We start from the raw sequence: 21,266 nt of genomic DNA on the forward strand, positions 1-21,266 counted from the left end.
GTTACGTTCCGAGTTCAAATTCCGCCGAGGTCGACTTTGCCTTTCATCTTTTCGGGGTCGATAAATTAAGTACCAGTTACGCATTGGGGTCGATGTAATCGACTTAATCCCTTTGTCTATCCTTGTTTGTCCCCTCTATGTTTAGCCCCTTGTGGGTAGTAAAGAAATATATATATATATATATATATATATATATATATACAGGAAGGGAGGGGTAGGATGTGGACAGTGAATGAGGGAAAAAGGAGGGGTAGGTAGTTTCATAGAAGTGTGAGTGGAGAGTGAAAGGTGGTTGGAGACGGGGCAGAATTAAATGTTATTATTATTAATAGTTTGTCCATCAGGATCAACGATGACCAAAGATATTACATGAGAGACGACGAGGGCACACTGAGTCTAGCTGTGGCCAACTAGTTTGATGCATGCTCAGAAGGCTCTACCACAGGTCAGACGTTAGTAGTCTGCTGAGATTGACGGTGAGCAGTTGGCTCTCGGCTTGTGCAGCTCACATTTTCTTTGTGCCTCTGTTCTGTTTGTAGGAGGGGGCACCTCTGCCGGTTCAGCTTCATCAAGCAGAGCAGCCTTGTGCTTGCATTTTCCAGGGGTCAGGGGCTGATCTTAAAGCTCTTCAGTGAGTCTGTTTTGTGTGTATCGTCACTTCAGAGATGAACGTTGTAAATGATGAACAAATGTGGAGATATGGGTGATGGAGAAATACCTATTTCTTTACTACCCACAAGGGGCTAAACACAGAGAAGACATACAAGGACAGACAAACGAATCAAGTCGATTACATCGACCCCAGTGCATAACTGGTACTTATTTAATCAACCCCGAAAGGATGAAAGGCAAAGTCAACCTTGGCGGAATTTGAACTCAGAACGTAACGGCAGGCAAAATACCTATTTCTTTACTACCCACAAGGGGCTAAACACAGAGAAGACATACAAGGACAGACAAACGAATCAAGTCGATTACATCGACCCCAGTGCGTAACTGGTACTTAATTTCTCGACCCCAAAAGGATGAAAGGCAAAGTCGACCTTGGCGGAATTTGAACTCAGAACGTAACGGCAGACGAAATACGGCTACGCATTTCGCCCGGCATGCTAACATTTCTGCCAGCTTGCCGCCTGTGACGGAGAAATACTAGTATGGACAGGGGGCGAGATGGTAGAGGTAAAAATGGTTCAAGGAGGATTGATAATTGTATGTAAGTTGTCCCATCAGTTACTTGGTTGTTGAAAATACTGATGAATTATGAGAAGGTTCTCCTATGCAAAATGAACCACATGAAATTGTGGGTGCTTCCTTATCAATGTCTTTTAATATACAGCGTAACAGATGATGTTCTGAAGGACTCCTGTGGTCAAGTATATAGATTACTACAATATATTAGGAAAGGTTTTAGCTTTATAATCATCACCCTTTCTCCCTTTATGTCTCAATCAATAAATCAACTCCTGCAATCAAGTAACACACACACACACACACACACACACACACACATGCACACACATACAAGCACACACACACATACAAGCACACACACACACACATGCACACACATACAAGCACACACACTCACACACACATGCACACACACATACAAGCACACATACACATGCACGCACATACAAGCACACACACATAGAGGCATCCACATACAGTCACACACATACAGGAACACACATGCACACACACATACTGGCACACAAACACATACATGCATACACAGAGTGAAAGGTTATGGAATTGGTAATATAGAATTAGAGTTCCTGCCATACACTTTCTGTAGTATCTAATTTGTATTTTTATATATATATATATATTTTTTTAGTCTTAACATTTCTTCAGAATATTTACATATATTTCACAGCGTCTACTCTACATGTTATCAGTATATTTTTAGCGTCAGAATAAGTACCAATGAATATGATAATAGCTTAGTTATGATTGAAATGGCTCACAAGAATCAGTTTGCAGTAGAATAGAGAGCAATACAGTCAGTAATTTAATAGAAATATTGGTTGACTAAGCAAATAGTCAAGTAGTGGCTACTTTCCAACTAAACAGGCAATTTCTGAGTAAATATATGTTCCTGGTTTGAATTTTGAAATTTTTACAAGTCTGTAAATAATATTTATAATCTCTTCCTTCTATAGTGCTTACCCAGCTGCATTTCATTATTGAATCAGTGAACAACTTGAAATAAACCGGCACTGAATGAAAGCCGCTCTGTTGCATGTTTGCCCACAGTCTCTTAACCGAATACAAGGATTAAAATAAAGAAAATTGTAGTTAGGAGATAACAGAAAAGACAGGTTCTTACCATTATACATGAGTTAACCCCTTTCATTACCGTATTTATTTTGAGATGCTCTGTGTTTCTTTCAATTAATTTTGAATTAACAAAGAATTTAGTAAAATAACTTAGTTATCATTAAGCTAGTGTTAGGAACATAAATTGTGATTAAGGTTTGGTGGAAGATTTTAATTCAAAAACTTTTGAAAACAAAATATTTGTACTACAGAGGTAGTTTCAGCCGGGTTGGTACTGAAAGGGTTAAGGAAAATAAAGAAAATCGTAGTTAGGAGATAACAGAAAAGACAGGTTCTTACCATTATACATGAGTTAACCCTTTTGTTACCGTATTTATTTTGAGCTGCTCTGTGTTTCTTTCAATTAATTTTAAATTAACAAAGAATTTAGTAAAATAACTTAGTTATCATTAAGCTAGTGTTAGGAACATAAATTGTGATTAAGGGTTGGTGGAAGATTTTAATTCAAAAACTTTTGAAAACAAGACATTTGTACTACAGAGCCAGAGCTGGTTTCAGCCGGGTTGATATCAGAAGGGTTAAATATAATAAAGAATTTAGTAAAATAACTTAATTATCATTAAGCTAGTGTTAGGAACATAAATTGTGATTAAAGTTTGGTGGAAGATTTTAATTCAAAAGCTTTTGGAAACAAGATATTTGTACTACAGAGGTAGTTTCAGCTGGGTTGGTACTGGAAGGGTTAAGGAAAATAAAGACAATCCTAGTTAGGAGATAACAGAAAAGACAGGTTCTTACCATAATACATGAGTTAACCCTTTCGTTACCGTATTTATTTTGAGATGCTCTGTGTTTCTTTCAATTAATTTTAAATTAACAAAGAATTTAATAAAATAACTTAGTTATCATTAAGCTAGTGTTAGGAACATAAATTGTGATTAAGGTTTGGTGGAAGAATTTAATTCAAAAACTTTTGTAAACAAGATATTTGTACTACAGAGGCGGTTTCAGCCGGGTTGGTATTGAAAGGGTTAAGGAAAATGAAGAAAATCCTAGTTAGGGGATATTAGAACAGACAGCCTCTTACCAAAGTATATGAATTTAGGAATATAAAACATCATTTAGGAGATAATAGAATACATAGGCTCAAAAGCTTTGGTTTAGGGCAGCAAGGATAGATCCTTCCAATTTGGTTTTTAACCCTGAGTTTCACAACCACTGATAGGTTTCTGGGTGGTCAATATCAGTTTCTTGGGTGCAAAGTCAGTAATTTCCCTGCAGAGGATTTTGTTGCTATCCATCATTCAGATTTTTAAGGCCCACAGACTTGGTTTCAATTCTACGTTTCAGTTCTTGTTTCAATTCTAACTACCTTGGCTGGTTGTAGGTTGGCCTTGTTTGCAATTACCAGGCCGTTGCCAGCGCCACCTCGACTGGCCTCCGTGCTGGTGGCACGTAAAAAGCACCAACCGATCGTGGCCATTGCTAGCCTCGCTTGGCACCTGTGCCGGTGGCATGTAAAAAGCCCCCACTACACTCATGGAGTGGTTGGCGTTAGGAAGAGCATCCAGCTGTAGAAACACTGCCAGATCAGACTGGAGCCTGGTGCAGCCTCCTGGCTTCCAAGACCCTGGTTGAACCATCCAACCCATGCTAGCATGGAAAACGGACGTTAAACGATGATGATGATGATGATGATGATGATGATGATAATGATGTTACTGATTCTTGGTTCCCTTATGTATTTATCTGCCCCTTTCACTACAAAGTGGTGTCTCTTCTTGTTTCCATGGTCTTTTACTAATATCATCACCTGACTTCTACTTTTATTCAAATATGTTTGCAGTCCATTCCTGGCTGTTTTATAAGATAATTCAAGCTGGGTGAGTCCCATTTCATCATCTTATCTTGACAAATAGAGATGACTTATTCACCTTGTTGGTGTTGAGAAGTTTCCATGTTTTCCCATCCTTTCTCTAAAGGCCACTCACGGCCCAGTTAATCCAATTGAAACCTTATTGCACTATAGATACATGTAGGGTGTTGATAGCTTTGCTATGACTTTTAGAGTTGAGTAGTTTTCAGGACCAGCCTTATTCCTTGTAATATATTTTTCATCATCATCATCATCATCGTTTAACATCCGCTTTCCATGCTAGCTTGGGTTGGACGATTTTGACAGAGGGCTGGCGAACCAGATGGTTGCACCAGGCTCCAATCTGGATCTGGCAGAGTTTCTACAGCTGGATGCCCTTCCTAATGCCAACCACTCCGAGAGTGTTGTGGGTGCTTTTTACGTGCCACCGGCACAGGAGCCAGTCAAGCGGTACTGGCAATGACCTCGCTCGAATCTTTTTACACGTGCCACTGGCACAGGTGCCAGTGAAGCAACGTTGGTAACGATCACGCTCGAATGGTGCCCTTTTATTTAATCTTTTCCTTCATTTGAATATGGTGGATTCCATTACCCTCATTTATACCTAGATGTTTATAAGTACCCTTAAGATCCAGTCCTTGTACAAAAGTATCTTGTTCAAATTGAAAGGCTGGTGTTGTAGTAAGCTTTCCCCACACCCTTTGAAAGTTGCTTTTGCAAACTATCACATCTAACTTTTATTCTTTTACTAGGCGTAGGAGTGGCTGTGTGGTAAGTAGCTTGCTTACGAACCACATGGTTCTGGGTTCAGTCCCACTGCGTGACACCTTGGGCAAGTGTCTTCAGGCCAACCAAAGCCTTGTGAATGGATTTGGTAGGCGGAAACTAAAAGAAGCCCGTCATATATATGTATATATATATGTGTGTGTGATGTGTGTGTGTGGGCGTGTGTTGTGTGTGTGTGTGTGTGCGTGATAGAATAAGTACTAGGCTTACAAAGAATAAGTCCTGGAGTCGATTTGCTCGACTAAAGGTGGTGCTCCAGCATGGCCACAGTCAAATGACTGAAACACGTAAATGAGTAAAAGGGTAAAGAGTATATATGTATGTGTGTGTGTATATGTTTGTGTGTCTGTGTTTGACCCCCAACATCGTTTGACAACCGATGCTGGTATGTTTACGTCCCTGTAATTTAGCGGTTCGGCAAAAGAGACCTATAGAATAAGTACCAGAGGGCTAACTCAATTATATCGATTCCAGTGTGCAGCTAGTACTTATTTTATTCTCGTTTACTCAAGGTGCAAGGCCTGAAATTTTGGGAGAGGAGGCTAGTCGATTAGATTGACTCCAGTATGCAACTGGTACTTAATTTATCGACCCTGAAATGATGAAAGGCAAAGTCAGCCCTGGTGGAATTTGAACTCAGAATGCAAAGATTGACGAAATACCACTAAGCATTTTTGCCCAGCATGCCAATGATTCTTTCAGCTCGCCTCCTTAATAATAATAATAATAATAATAATAATAATAATAAAGGTGGGGAGCTGGCAGAAACGTTAGCACGCCGGGCGAAATGCGTAGCAGTATTTCGTCTGCTGTTACGTTCTGAGTTCAAATTCCACCGAGGTCGACTTTGCCTTTCATCCTTTCAGGGTCGATTAAATAAGTACCTGTTACGCACAGGGATCGATGTAATCGACTAAATCCCTTTGTTTGTCCTTGTTTGTCCCCTCTGTGTTTAGCCCCTTGTGGGTAGTAAAGAAATAGGTATTTCGTCTGCTGTTAGATTCTGTGTTCAAATTCCACCGAGGTCGACTTTGCCTTTCATCCTTTTGGGATCGATATGTTAAGTACCAGTTATGCACTGGGGTCAATGTAATCGACTAAATCCCTTTGTCTGTCCTTGTTTGTCCCCTCTATGTTTATCCCTATGTGGGCATTAAAAAAATAGAAATAAAAAAAAAAAATAAATATAAATAAAATAATAACAATTGTTGTTATTAGTATTATTTTTATTATTATTATTATAATTATTATTGTTGTTGTTGTTGTTGGTGTTTTTAGAAAGAAACTAAGTGGAAGCCAAGTAATGTATTGATAAATCAATCATCATGGAATGACATATAAACAATGTCTGCTCTAGTAAACGAGAAGGAAAATAGTTCATTAGAAAAGTTCCTGTGTGCCAAATTGTGTCTGTCACTCCACTCACTCACAATATTTCCCATCTTCTCATTATTTCCCATCATCATCATTACTATCCCCACTATCCCTATCAACACCATTGTCTTCATGGCGGTGGTACCACTAACGAAGGAACAGCTCAAGCCAACAAGGGAGGGTCTTCGATGCTAGGGGTGGAGAGACTTTCCAGTTCCAGGAGGGAATTGCAGTAAAAGTACATAACTCCTTTGGTGGGGTTAGTACATAAGCTGGGGCGCAGCTCCTAACCATACTAGCTCTTGTCACACCATCCAACCCATGGCAGCATGGACAACAGGTGTTAAATGATGATGGTGACGATGATGTTGTGGGGGTGAGTTGTACTAGCATATAAGATTCTGTGATCGGGTAGGCTTATAAGTACATTACAAGCTTTGGGGTGCAAGGCTTCGTGTTAGGGTAAACTTATAAGTACATAAGAAGCTGTGGGGTTGAATTCTACAGGTATATAAGGCAGTGAGCTGGCAGAATCGTTAGCACGCCGGGCGAAATGCTGAGCAGTATTTCATCTGCTGCTATGCTCTGAGTTCAGATTCCGCCAAGGTCGACTTTGCCTTTCATCCTTTCGGGGTCAATTAAGTAAGTACCAGTTACGCACTGGGTTCAATATAATCGACTTAATCCATTTGTCTGTCCTTGTTTGTCCCCTTTGTGTGTTGCCTGTTCTGGGTAGTAAAGAAATAGGTATATAAGGCCCTTTGGTGGTTATGCATATAAGCACATGAGATGTTGTTGTAGGGGGTGGGTGTGAATTATACAAGTTCATAAGACTTTGTGGGGCTACATATATCCTGATAAAGTAAAAATTACAGTTTTGCACTTGAAATTCAACATAGTTTTATTTTTAGTACCATATAAGGTTTTACAGACTTTGCTCTTTGTAGATGTGATGATGCCTTGACTTGTTTAATATATATATATATTATATATATATATATATATATATATAATACATATATATCAATATATATATATATATATATCTATATATATATATATATATATATATATATATATATACATATATATTATGTGTGTGTGGTGTGTGTGTGCATGTATATGTATATAAAAATAAATAAATGGAGTTTAACGCAGGTATAATTCAAATACTTTTACTTCCGACACATGTTTCGAAGATTTCACTAATATTATTTGAAAGGAATAAATGGTGTAAAACAATGTCATCTTCTCTTCAGGGAAGTGAAGAAAGGAAACTCGTCAATAAGACATTTTAACAGAAAATTATGGATGTGTATAGTGATTTACTGAACACTATTAATATTGTTTCAAAAATATATAATATGATATAACGTCAGAAGAAGCCTATAACAAGGGAAAAATACACTCCTTATTTAATAATATATATATAAATATATATTACCTCTCCATTGGATTTTTTTACCTCTAAGGGCACCTACCCTCTGGCTGCACCTCTCCTACACGGATCAAAGTGACTTTATATATATATGGATATATACATATATGTAATTAGGGTCTATCTCTAGCATCCTGGTGTTGTAACCATTCAGCACCTTATTATAATTATATAATATATGTACATACATATATGTGTGTGTATTATATATGTTTATGTACATGTATGATGATGATACATACATGCATAGCTTGTGGTAAGAAGTTTGCTTTCCAACCACATGGTTCCAGGTTCAGTCTTCTAAAATACCCTTGGGCTAACCAAAGCCTTGTGAGTGGCTTTGGTAGCTGAAAACTGAAAGAAGCTCATCATGTGTGTGTGTGTGTGTGTGGTGGTGTGTGTTTATATTTGTATTCTGTATATGTATGATGATGATAGGTGCAAGCATAGCTGTATGGTAAGAAGTTTGCTTTCGAACCACATGGTTCCAGGTTCAGTCTTCTATAATACTCTTGGGCTAACCAAAGCCTTGTGGGTGGCTTTGGTAGCTGAAAACTGAAAGAAGCTCAGCATGTGTATATGTGTGTGTGTGGTGATAGTTATGTTACTCACAAACATGAACAACAAGAGAAAGCACAACAACGCGAGGATGTGGAACAAGTATAGTGTTATTGGACGCTCAGGAAAGGAAAGAAGGAGGATTTAACATTTCGAGTAGAGCTCTTCGTCAGAAACACAGAAAAAGGAAAGGTCCAAGGAAGGGAAGGGGTGAAGAAAAAGTTATTTCAAGGACAGGAGAGTGCAAGAGAAGGAGGTATGTGTGTGTTTATGTGGATATGTGCGTGCGCACAGGTCTGTGTGAGTAGTGGTATTTGGTCTGTTGTTATGTTCTGAGTTCAAATTCTGCCGAGGTCGACTTTTGTCTTTCATCTTTCCGGGGTTGATAGAATAAGTACCAGTTGAGCATTGAGTTTGATGTAAACATCTTAGTCCTTCCCTGGAAATATCTGGCCATGTGCCAAACATTTGAAATCAATATTTAGTAGAAGCAACACCAGCCACCACCACCACCACCACCGACATCATCACCAACACCAACACCACCACCACCACTGCCACCATCACCACATATAATAACAACCACCACCACCACCACCAACATCACCACCACCACCAACACCAACACCACCACCAACACCAACACCACTGCCACCATCACCACATATAATAACCACCACCAACATCACCACCAACATCAACATCACCACCAACACCAACACCACTGCTACCATCACCACATATAATAACAGCCCTCACCACCCAAATCACCACCAACACCACCACCACTACCAACACCAACACCAACACCACCAACACCACCACCAACACCAACACCACTGCCACCATCACCACATATAATAACAACCCGCACCACAACATCACTGCCTCTGCCACCACCACCACCACCACTATCACTACCACATACAACACCCATCATCACAAACACCGCCATTGTCACCACCAACAGCAGTAGCACCACCACCAACACCAACATCAACACCAATATTTCTGAAATATAGGAGACAGTACTGTTTGTTACTGATGAGGCAACTGATAGCCATTACATGGAAGAGTGAACGTAAATATATTTTATCAAATTTCGTTATTGAATTAGTTTTTTTATTTTTGAATAAATAAATAACTTTTATGATTCATAATTTACTCCTACTGATGACTCTAGTAATGCCATCTTTATATTTTGATAATTTTTAAAAATTGTTTTATATAACTTTTCTGCTGGAATATTCTCCAGCTGCCCTCAGGTGTAATTTTTTTTTTTTTTTACACAGCTGTTATTTTCCCTTCGGTTAAGACTGAATTTACAGCCCCTAGATCTTCAAAATCATTATTTTGTAGACAGGTGCAGTATTTCTCATACTGTGGAAATTGAAAAGGGGGGGGAGAAATCACCTGTTTTCATAAAATAATGATGTTTTAAACTTTTTAGACTTGTCCGACAATTTAAGATAAGAATAAACAGCATATTTTATTTTATCTTCATTTACTTTTTTCAGTTATTTGTACAGCGACCATGCTGGGGCATTACCTTGATATCTTTACCCAAACAAACCAATCATAGTTCTTATTTCTTCTTTTTAAAGTCATGTATTTTATTCTATTATCTGTTTTGTCAAACTGCTAAGTCATAGGGATATAAACCAACCAACACCAGTTATCAGCAGTGGTGAGGAACAAACATAAAAACATATACACATAGACACAAACACACATATACATCCATACATACATACATACATCATCATCATCATCATCTTTTAACGTCCATTTTCCATGCTGGGATGGGCAAGAACGTTTGACAAAAAGCTGGTAAACTGGGGTGCTACACCAGGTTCCTGTCTGATTTGATATGGTTTCTACAGCTGATGTCCTTCCTTATGTCAACCACTCCAAAAGTGTAGTGGGTGCTTTTTACGTGCCACTGGCATGGGTTCCAGTTATGTAACATCAGCCATAATTATGATCCCTCTTAGCCTTCTCAAGCTCAGTATATCGCAAAGCTTCTTGGTTGCTTGACACTGCTTCCACGAGGCCCAACATTTGAATGGTGCTTTTTACTTACCATCAGCATAGGTACCAGTTATGCATCACTAGCATATCAGTTGCCATGATAGATCGTTAGCCACTACACATATTTTTTTCTCTCCTTGTTTCTCTCCTTGTTTTTTCTGTGTCCCTTTCTGCAGAAGAGCGTAGGCTCGAAACATAAAGGACATTTTTTTTATTCCTGAGCGTTATACTAATACATTTGTTTGTTTTGTACACCACCTGTCTTCGTCTTGTTTTTTCGTAAGGCACTTATCCAATGTGCCATGCAGTGGGACTGAATCTGAAATCATGTTGTTAGAAAGCAAACTTTTTTACCACACACCCACGCCTGCATGCATAGAACCTGTAGAAGAGAAAATCGCGGAGTAAAGTGGTGAAGACTCATCTCAAGTGGCTAAGCCTCACGAAAGAGATGACAATGGATTGTGATAAGTGGTTAGACATTGTGATGGAGAAGTAGTGATCATATAATAACGATATTTCAATCCAAAAATTGATTTTTCTCTATTTTGTATAACATTGTTTTTTTGGGGTTTTTTTCTGTGCAAGTATGGAAAATAAGATGCAGAAATGATGGAAATGGTATTAATGCAGGTGAGATGCGTAATTCTTGCATTTGGGTCCCTCCTACCCACTATGTTCATATCAAACCACCCTGTCACCATTTTCTCTCTTGATACTTCTTCCAATCTCTCACAGGTATCCATTACGTACTCTCTTATCATTGATTCTCCTTCAAAGCCACCTATCTATGTTGCTATCCGTTAGTCTTCTTGCACATTGCTCTCTCTCTCTCTCTCTCTCTCTCATTACTGACATCCATCACTCATTCTCCCTTCCTAATCATTCTCTCACCCCTCTTCCATTATTCTCTCTTCTATCTCTCATTACTGACACCCATCACTCACTCTCCCTTCCTAATCATTCTCTCACCCACTCTTCTACTACTCTCTTTCCCTCACTCATCACTAACATCCACGACACTCCCACCATTCCCTACCATTCTCACTCCCCCTCTCTCTCTCTCTCTCTCTGCCTCTCCCTCTCTCCCTTTAGCTCTTCCATTTCTTTCTCTTCTGTCACTCAGTCTCTCAACTGTCAATCCTTCTCCCCTTGCAATGCACCTTAGCAAATTCTGAATCTAACACATATTTGTTGGAAATTTTTAATATTTAATCTTAAATTTCCCTCACATTTGCTGTTTCTGCTGAATCTCCTTAACACCAACTATCATATATCGGTCTGTCTGTCTGTCAGTCTGTCCATCTCTTTCTCTCTTTCTTTCCCATTATCCTATTACTCTCATTTATGACTTTATCATCTTTTATACATACATACATACATATAAATATATGTATATATATATATATATATATATATATAATATATATATGCTGGTGTGTCTACGTCCCCGTAACTTAGCAGTTCGGCAAAATAGACCGATAGAATAAGTACTAGGCTTACAAAGTAATTCCTGGGGGCGATTTGCTCGACTAAAGGCGGTACTCCAGCATGCCCACAGTCAAATGACTGAAACAAGTAAATGAGTAAAAGAGTAAAAGGAAAAGTATGGCTAGATTTTTTTCATTGAATATTGAAGAAGTATATAACCCTTATTGTTATAATTATATATATATATATATATATATATAATTATAACAATAAGGGTTTTGCAACAAGTTGCTTGACCACATACTGAAAATTTTAGAAATAGCAGCCAAAGGATTACTATTACCTTTTTCTACAAAAATATGTCTCCACAGACAACAATATTTGTAACTCACAAATGGCAAAATAAAAAAAAGAAGAAAAATAATGAAATCAAACAGTCTTCGATTAATTATGGAAGACTATTTGATTTCATTATTTTTCTTTTTTTTTTCTCATGTGTGAGTTACAAATATTGTTGTCTGTGGAGACATATTTTTGTAGAAAAAGGTAATAGTAGTCTTTTGGCTGCTATTTCTAAAATTTTTGGTATGTGGTCAAGCAACTTGTTGCAAAACCCTTATTGTTATAATTATATATAAAAAAGACTTTTTATATAAGTTTTTACCGAATATGGTCCTTTTCCATACCGAAAAACTACTAGGTGAAATTTGTTGATTTTATTAAATTAATTATCTTTCACCCTATATCTGTAATGAGTATATATATATATATATATATATATACTCTTTTACTCTTTGACTGCAGCCATGCTGGAGCACCGCCTTTAGTCGAGCAAATCGACCCCGGGACTTATTCTTTGTAAGCCCAGTACTTATTCTAAGTGACGGGGACGTAAACACACCAGCATCGGTTGTCAAGCAATGCTAGGGGGACAAACACACACATACATATATATACATATACATATAAATGACAGGCTTCTTTCAGCTTCCGTCTACCAAATCCACTCACAAGGCATTGGTCGGCCCAGCGCTATAGCAGAAGACATTTGCCCAAGATGCCACGCAGTGGGACTGAACCCGGAACCATGGGGTTGGTTAGCAAGCTACTTACCACACAGCCACCCCTGCGCCTATATATATATATATATATAATATATATATATATATATATTATATATATATATATAAATGTAAAGCTACATACTTCAGTGCTTCCTTCTTTAATTTTTGAATGTTAATGAAACATTTTGAATGCCACGAAACATTTTTCCCAGCATGCTAACAATTCTTATTTCTTTATTGCCCACAAGGGGCTAAACATAGAGGGAACAGACAAGGACAGACAAAGGGATCAAGTTGATTACATCAACCCCAGTGCATAACTGGTACTTAATTTATCGATCCAGATAAGGATGAAAGGCAAAGTCGACTTCAGTGAAATTTGAAGTCAGAATGTAATGACAGACGAAATACCTATTTCTTTACTACCCACAAGGTGATAAACACAGAGGCGACAAACAAGGACAGACAAACGGATTAAGTCGATTACATCGACCCCAGTGCGTAACTGGTACTTATTTAATCGACACCGAAAGGATGAAAGACAAAGTCGAGCTCGGCGGAATTTGAACTCAGAACGTAACAGCTGACCAAATACCTATTTCTTGATTATCCAGAAGGGGCTAAGCATAGCGGGTACAAACAAGGACAGACAAATGGATTAAGTCTATTACATCGACCCCAGTGCATAACTGGTACTTATTTAATCGACTCCGAAAGAATGAAAGCAAAGTCGACCTCGGCGGAATTTGAACTCAGAACGTAGTGGCCGACGAAATACCACTAAGCATTTCACCTGGCATGCTGACAATTCTGCCAGCTTGCCACCTAAATGTGAGTGAAATAAGAAGCAAGAATTGAACCTCTGTCACAAAACTTTCTTCTATTTCTACATATCCACCTGGTTTTTCTCTGCTGTTACTTTACTGTAATATAAAACATTTTGGAATATCTCTTTAAAGGCAGCTTTTAACAATGTTAAACAAGTTAAAAAGAATTCATTATATAACTCTTTTTAACTCATTCAACACCAATGCACCTAAAACTAACTCAGTGAAAGTATTGAAATTTAGATTCAAATTTCTGACTAATATCATTATCAGATGAAAGATAATATAAAATTCCTGTATATAAAAAATGTATTATTTGCTAAACTTCTTGTAAGTCAAGATTATTTTGAAAATTAATACACCAAGGGCAGAATGTATTCTTGTTAAATATTCTTGTTAAAAATATGCAATGCGGATATCTATTTTAAAGTTATTTTTCAACTGTCTGAAATGAAAAATTTTATTAGTAAGATATGAAAAGATTTTTAACGATAGCTCTTAAAAATGTAATATGTACAGATATTTTTAAAACTGTGTCTCTACAGTATGATGTGAAGATATCACTTCACAGTGCGATATGAAGTTTCTTTTAAAGATATCATGTCAGGGCATGGCAGAATCGTTAGCATGCCGGGCAAAATGCGTAGCTGTATTTCGTCTGCCGTTACGTTCTGAGTTCAAATTCCACCGAGGTCGACTTTGCCTTTCATCCTTTCGGGGTCGATAAATTAAGTACCAGTTACGCACTGGGGTCAGTGTAATCGACTTGATCTGTTTGTCTGTCCTTGTTTGTCCCCTCTGTGTTTAGCCTCTTGTGGGTAGTAAAGAAATAGATATCATGTTGGGGCAGCTACTGTAATAACTGATGTGCTTTTCTTGTCAAAGAGAAGTGGAACCCATTTGTCAGCCCAACAGACTGTAGTAAAACTGAATTATGTCTCAAGTTAGTTTCTGTTCATAGGCACTTGATCAGTGGTTATAGTATCTTAACAATTTCAGAGCTGTTGGGTGGTTTGGTACAGACATGATGAAAAAATAAGCTTATTTGGAACTAAAATACGAAAATATGATAAATATTGTAACATAATATAGTTGAAGAGTTTGTGATGTTAAAGATGGAAGTTTCCTTTTGACTTTTACTTGTTTCAGTCATTGAACTGCGGTTTCTGGGGGTGCTGCCTAGAAGGGTTTCAGTCAAACAGATTAACCACCCGCACTGGTTGTCAAGTTGTAGTGGGGAACAAACACACGCAAATATACACATGCACACACACACATATTGATATATATATATTATATATATATATATATATATATATATAATATATATATATATTATATATATATATATACATGCATATTTATAGATATATATATATATATATAAGAAATTAAAAAAGGAAAATACACTTACATAGTTTTAATATAATTTTTAATATATCGACGGTTTCGCTATCGCTATTCATGATATTATGTTTTACTTATTTGAATATATATTTTTTTTTTAAGAAGAAATTTTTTCCATGTTGTGTGTGATGAAATTCACAAGTGAATGACTTCATGAGTAGATAAATAAAGGAAGGTAGTTGGTTGTCGTTATTATTGTTATTGTTGTTATTGTTATAATATATATCATTGACATCATCATCATTATCATCATTTAACGTCTGCTTTCCATGCTGGAATGGTTTCTAACGCTGGATGCCCTTCTTAATGCCAACCACTCCAATGGCCACAACTAGAATTTCATGGGTGTCATTTACATGACATTGGCAATGGCCACAAATATATAACTTCACTTGGCTTAACCAGCAACAACCACGACCAGTTTCACTTGCTTAACAAATCTTCTCAGCACAGCATATTGCAAACGGTCTTGGTCTCATGTATGTATGTGTGTATATGTTTGTGTGTCTGTGTTTGTCCCCCCCAACATCGCTTGACAACCGATGCTGGTGTGTCTACATCCCCGTAACTTAGCGATTTGCCAAAAGAGACCGATAGAATAAGTACTAGGCTTACAAAGAATAAGTCCTGGGGTCGATTTGCTCGACTAAAGGTGGTGCTCCAGCATGGCCACAGTCAAATGACTGAAACACGTAAATGAGTAAAAGGGTAAAGAGTATATATGTATGTGTGTGTGTATATGTTTGTGTGTCTGTGTTTGTCCCCCCAACATCGCTTGACAACCGATGCTGGTGTGTCTACGTCCTTGTAACTTAGCAATTCGGCAACAGGTAAGGATAGAATAAGTACTAGGCTTACAAAGAATAAGTCCTGGGGTCGATTTGCTCGACTAAAGGCGGTGCTCTAGCATGGCCACAATTAAATGACTGAAATAAGTAAAAGAGTAAGAGGAAAAATATGGCTGGTGTTGTTTCATTGAACATTGAAGAAGTATATCCAGTATATATGACCCCACTGGTTGGAAATCCCTATTCTAGACTTAAAAGGAAAAGTATACTATGAGGGGGAGTTGTGATGTCATCAACGGAAACCCCTCAAGGTGGTGCTACAGCATGGCCACAGTCTAAAAAGTAAACAAGTTTTAAAAAATGTGTTCGTGTGTGTTTGTCTTGGAGTTTGTCTTGGAGTGTGTGTGATGTATATGAGTGTGTGTGAGTGCCAACATACATATATGGACCTACACATATCTACATATACGTGTGTGTGTGTATATATATATGCATATTTAGATACATTTATTCACACACATATATATGCAAATATATATATATGTGTGTGTATATTAATTCTGGAAATGTGACAACTGGTTGGATTACAGAGGGGAAGAAATTGCTAATTGCTGGAGATATTTTTATTATTGGATTTTCAAACACAAAAAGTACAAAAAATCACCATAAAATGAAAATCAGAAAATTGGAAAAAGTTTTTGTTTTCTACTGAAAAATGCCAGGTAAATACCATAAGGTGTGTGAGTTAAGTGTGAATTTGAGTGTAAATACAAGTCTGAGTATGTGTCACAATATGTATATGTGTGTGTGTGAATGAGTTTGTCTTGGAGTGTGTGTGATGTATATGAGTGTGTGTGATGTATATAAGTGTGTGTGATGTATATGAGTGTGTGTGAGTGCCAACATACATATATGCACCTACACATATCTACATATACGTGTGTGTGTATATATATATATATATATGCATATTTAGATACATATATATACACACACATATATGCAAATATGCATACTTACACATATCTACATATATGTGTGTGTGTGTGTATATATATGCATATTTAGATACATACACACACACACACATATATATGCAAATATGAATACTTACACATATACATATTCACACATATACATATATACACATATATAAACGTGTATACACACACACACACGCTCACACACATATCTTTGTTTATACACTTTTGAATATGAATCAAGTGTATTTTCTGATGTGAACGTTGCCAGAAAACTGCAAGGAATCTAAAGTAGATGGTCCTGGCAAAGATGGTGGCTGTCAGGAGCAGCGAGGTGGTGGGTGTGTGATATGAATATAAAGTATATAACTTGAGAGAGGGAGTGTGTGTGTGGGGGGGAGAAGAGACGGCTACCTGGTTGGGTGGATGGTTATGCGAAAGGTCACAATTAGGGGGTGCGGCAGACAGATAATAGAGGGCCACAAACACCCATATATACACACACACATACATACTTACATATGAATGTGTGTGTATACACATGTATATATATATATACATATACACAAACATATGCTCTAATTTATTTATAGAAACGAAAATATTAAATTTTATTTTGACCTACACATGTGTGTGTGTGTGTATGTGAGTGTGTGTCAATATGTATGTATCTATGTATATATCTATATATTCATTTATATCTGTATGCTTACATACACATATATATAAGTACATAAGTATTTACATATATGTATGTGTATCATCATCATTTAACGTCTGTGTTCCATGCTAGCATGAATATATATATATATATACATCTGTACATATATATATGCCTGTTCATATACACAATATATATATATTTATGTATATGTATATATATATATAAATCTGTACATATATATATAAAGACATATACACACACATGCACATATACACATACATACATATATACTCAGGGTGCGGTGAATAAACTGTCGTCTAAATTACACAAAAAAATAACACTCACATCTCATTTTAACAGATATATTTACTAAAATTACATAGAAATATCTTGAAATATTAAAGAGTAAATTTATTCAATAAAATCGCCATTGGCTTCAATCACAGCCTCCAGACAACTTCGGAACCTCCTGCAACTCTTCTGGATGGCCTTCTTGTTTAAGTTGGTGAATGCTGCCATAATCCTTGCCTTCAGTTCATCTTTGGTGCTACAAGGAGTTTTGTTGGTCTCTCACTCAACTGGGTCCCACAACATAATAATCAAGGGGGTTACAGTTTGGAGAGTTAGGTGGACAGATGAAATGTTTGTATTGAAGCTTCCAGTGTGAATGCCAAGCAGTACAGCATATCGTTTTCAAATTTCTGGCAGAGTAAATTGTGTCACGATGCTGTTTTTCTCTGAGATGGTACCCAGCTGACCCTACTATACTGTGTCATCAACAAAAGGAAAAACAAACAATGTGCATGTGCGAAATTAAAGATATAAAATGGTGACAATTTACCCATCTATCTCCATGACTCCTTCAAGGAATTGTGAGTGGAAAAGATGGATTGATGGATGGAATTATGTAATTGTAAAGTATATAATTGTAGTCGTGTTTTTATTTCTCATTTAACTGTCTCCTATCCTGTGATATGCTTGAATAGAATTTTAATAAGAAACTGAATGAATCATACATTCATAAATACATAACTATGATGCTATGTGACATGCATATACTAGAATGAAGCAACGAAGAATTGTTTTCTACATAACTGAAATACCCTAAGGTAGTCAGACATATAAGAAGAAATAATAAGAAATAATAGAACCATTATGCAAATTAGATCTATTTTTCACCATTGAACAACAAACTCTTGAGTTATTTATAGGATTAAAGTGAGAATTATGAAAAATGATTGAATGAAATTCCATGTACATTGAGAAATATTTTAATTGGATATTTGATTTTTTTAAAACAGATGTTAGGTAATTACCTTACAAATAATTGCTATCTATTTTTGCATTCTTCTCCAACTCCTCCTCCAACTCCTTCCTTTTTCTTTTTCTTCCCCTCCCTGCCCCTCTTTTTCTTTTTCTTCTTTACTTCTAATGCACTCACTTCTTCCTCTTCTTTATAACTATTATAGTGGATGGACTGGCAAAATCACCAGAACACTGGACAACATAACTGGCAGCATCTAGTTATAGTTCTTTGAATTATGAGCTCAAATGCCACTGATGTCAACTTTCCCTTTCATCTTTTCTGGATCTGTTCCTTATGCAGTGTGGTTCTCCATCTAAGTAACATACTTGTCTATCCTGTATAGCTGTGTCCACAACCTGAACAAGTTATAACATAAATTAAGTTCTTGGATGCACAAGTGAAGTTGGTCTTAATTGTGAACCTCTCTCTTTGTTTGAACTGGAATTCTGAGCCTTCCAGTAGGTTAGGGCGTGTTCCACAGTTTGGACGTCCACATTTTTAAAACCATTGGTTTTGTGATTGTTGTATTTGTCAGTATCTTTTCAGCAATTTGGATTTGATGACTTTGTGTTTTAAGAATGTAGTTCATTTTAGGATCCCTAATAAGCATTGGTAGATTTTGTACAATGGTGTTGTAAGCCTCATTGTTTCTAGGGTTGTGTGTCGATATATCAGGTGGTATTTTAAAATGAGGTGTGGTGATTTGTTTTGTTTGCCTTAGTGTTTTAATACCTATTTTCTTGGCACATTCAATTCCATCATCTATATGTGTGTGTGTGTGTGTGTGTGTGAATATTTATATGTATGTGTATGGCGATTTTTTTTTCCTCTGTCTTCCCTTCTCTGGATCTTTCCTTCTCCTATGTTTCCGACGAAGAGCTCTGCTCGAAACGTTAAACCCTCCTTCTTCCCTTCCTTCCTGAGCATCCAATAATACTATATTTGTTCCACGTCCTCGCGTTGTGTTTTTTTGTGCTTTCATGTTTGGATTAACTACATATATATATATATATATATTATATATATATATAATATGAATAATACATATATATGCATATATACATATACGTATATGTATATACTTACATCTATATATATATATATATAATATGAATAATACATATATATGCATATATATATACGTATATGTATATACTTACATCTATATATATATATATATAATATGAATAATACATATATATGCATATATATATACGTATATGTATATACTTACAGCTATATATATATATATATGTATATATATATATATATATATATGTATATATATATATGCATATGTGGGCACAGGACAGTATGAAACGTGTACAGCAAAAAAGTTTGAAGCACGAGTACATGGAACATGAACTATTCTTTTGAACAATGAAAGACACACATGGCAAACAAAACAAACAACATAAAAAACGACCCTTCATCAGTTGTTGGCTGTTTTTCTAGTCTCGTATTTCGAGCATTTAACAACAATATATGCTTTCAATAAAACAGTTGCTCCCGCAAAAGCAAATTAAATAAAATTTGGGATTTTGAGGAGGGTCAGAATAGGTAACACTTACGGGACAGTGAAAACAAACAGGAAGGGCTACTAAACCTAAACAAGGTTGTGGTGGTGAATGTGTGAATCAAGCTAGGACAGGAGACAAACAAGAACATGTCTTCCTTGTTCCAGCTGCAACAGAGAGAAAGAAAGAAAGATGGCTGATGGTCACAATCCGGTGGTGGTGGTGGTGGTGGTGGTGGTAGTAGTAGTAGTAGTAGTAGTAGTTGTAACCTTTACATTCTGTGTTCAAATCCTGTTGGAGCAGACATCCTCCCAGTGCTAATACAATAAGCACAAGATGTGTAAGCATGAGATGTATGTGTGTGTGTGTGTATGTGTGTGTGTGTGTGTGTGTGTGTGTGTGTGTGTGTGTTTGTGTGTGAGTTTGCATTCATTTGACAGTTCATATTCTTCCAAATTCTTTAATAAATGACTTCAGTCCCAAAGTAAAAAAAAAAAGTTGTTTTTTTTTATTATCAAAGACACAAGACAACACCAGAAATGGTAATGCTAATGATTTCTTTGAAATCTTGGAAACAAAGATCAAAAAATGGCAGAGGAAAAAAAACAGAAAAGAAAAGAATTGGTTGTCAAATGTTTGGTCAAAATCTAACAGATAATGAAAGGAAGGAAATTCTTGATAGTACAGAATAATGGATCTGAAAAATTATTCCACATTGTTGCTGCTAGAACATGTACTGCAAAACATTTGATATCTTTGAGAAAATTCACAAATTAGATTAAAATAATTCTTGCTTCCATTTTAGTGCATTACCATAGAAATATTTGAACAGGCACTAATGAATATTTCAAAGTGAATTGGGAGACACACGCAGACACAGACACACGCAAAGGAACATAGATGTACACAGGTCACAGATATGAAACAAACACATAG

The 21,266-nt window shown here is 36.6% G+C and overlaps 1 protein-coding gene across 1 annotated transcript in view; it reads left to right on the top strand.

Annotated features, from left to right (window-relative positions):
* The window catches only part of LOC118761183 (protein roadkill-like), a 38,766-nt gene extending 19,219 nt beyond the window's left edge, over nucleotides 1-19,547 (top strand). Inside the window, exon 2 of the mRNA XM_036498908.1 lies at nucleotides 18,977-19,547. Coding sequence (XP_036354801.1) covers nucleotides 18,977-19,017 — 41 coding nt within the window. The 3' untranslated portion in view covers nucleotides 19,018-19,547. The remainder of the gene's footprint in view (nucleotides 1-18,976) is intronic.
* Nucleotides 19,548-21,266: the final 1,719 nt, after the last annotated feature.

Source organism: Octopus sinensis, unplaced genomic scaffold (assembly GCF_006345805.1).
Source record: "Octopus sinensis unplaced genomic scaffold, ASM634580v1 Contig10237_ERROPOS200000, whole genome shotgun sequence".
Lineage (NCBI taxonomy): Eukaryota > Metazoa > Mollusca > Cephalopoda > Octopoda > Octopodidae > Octopus > Octopus sinensis.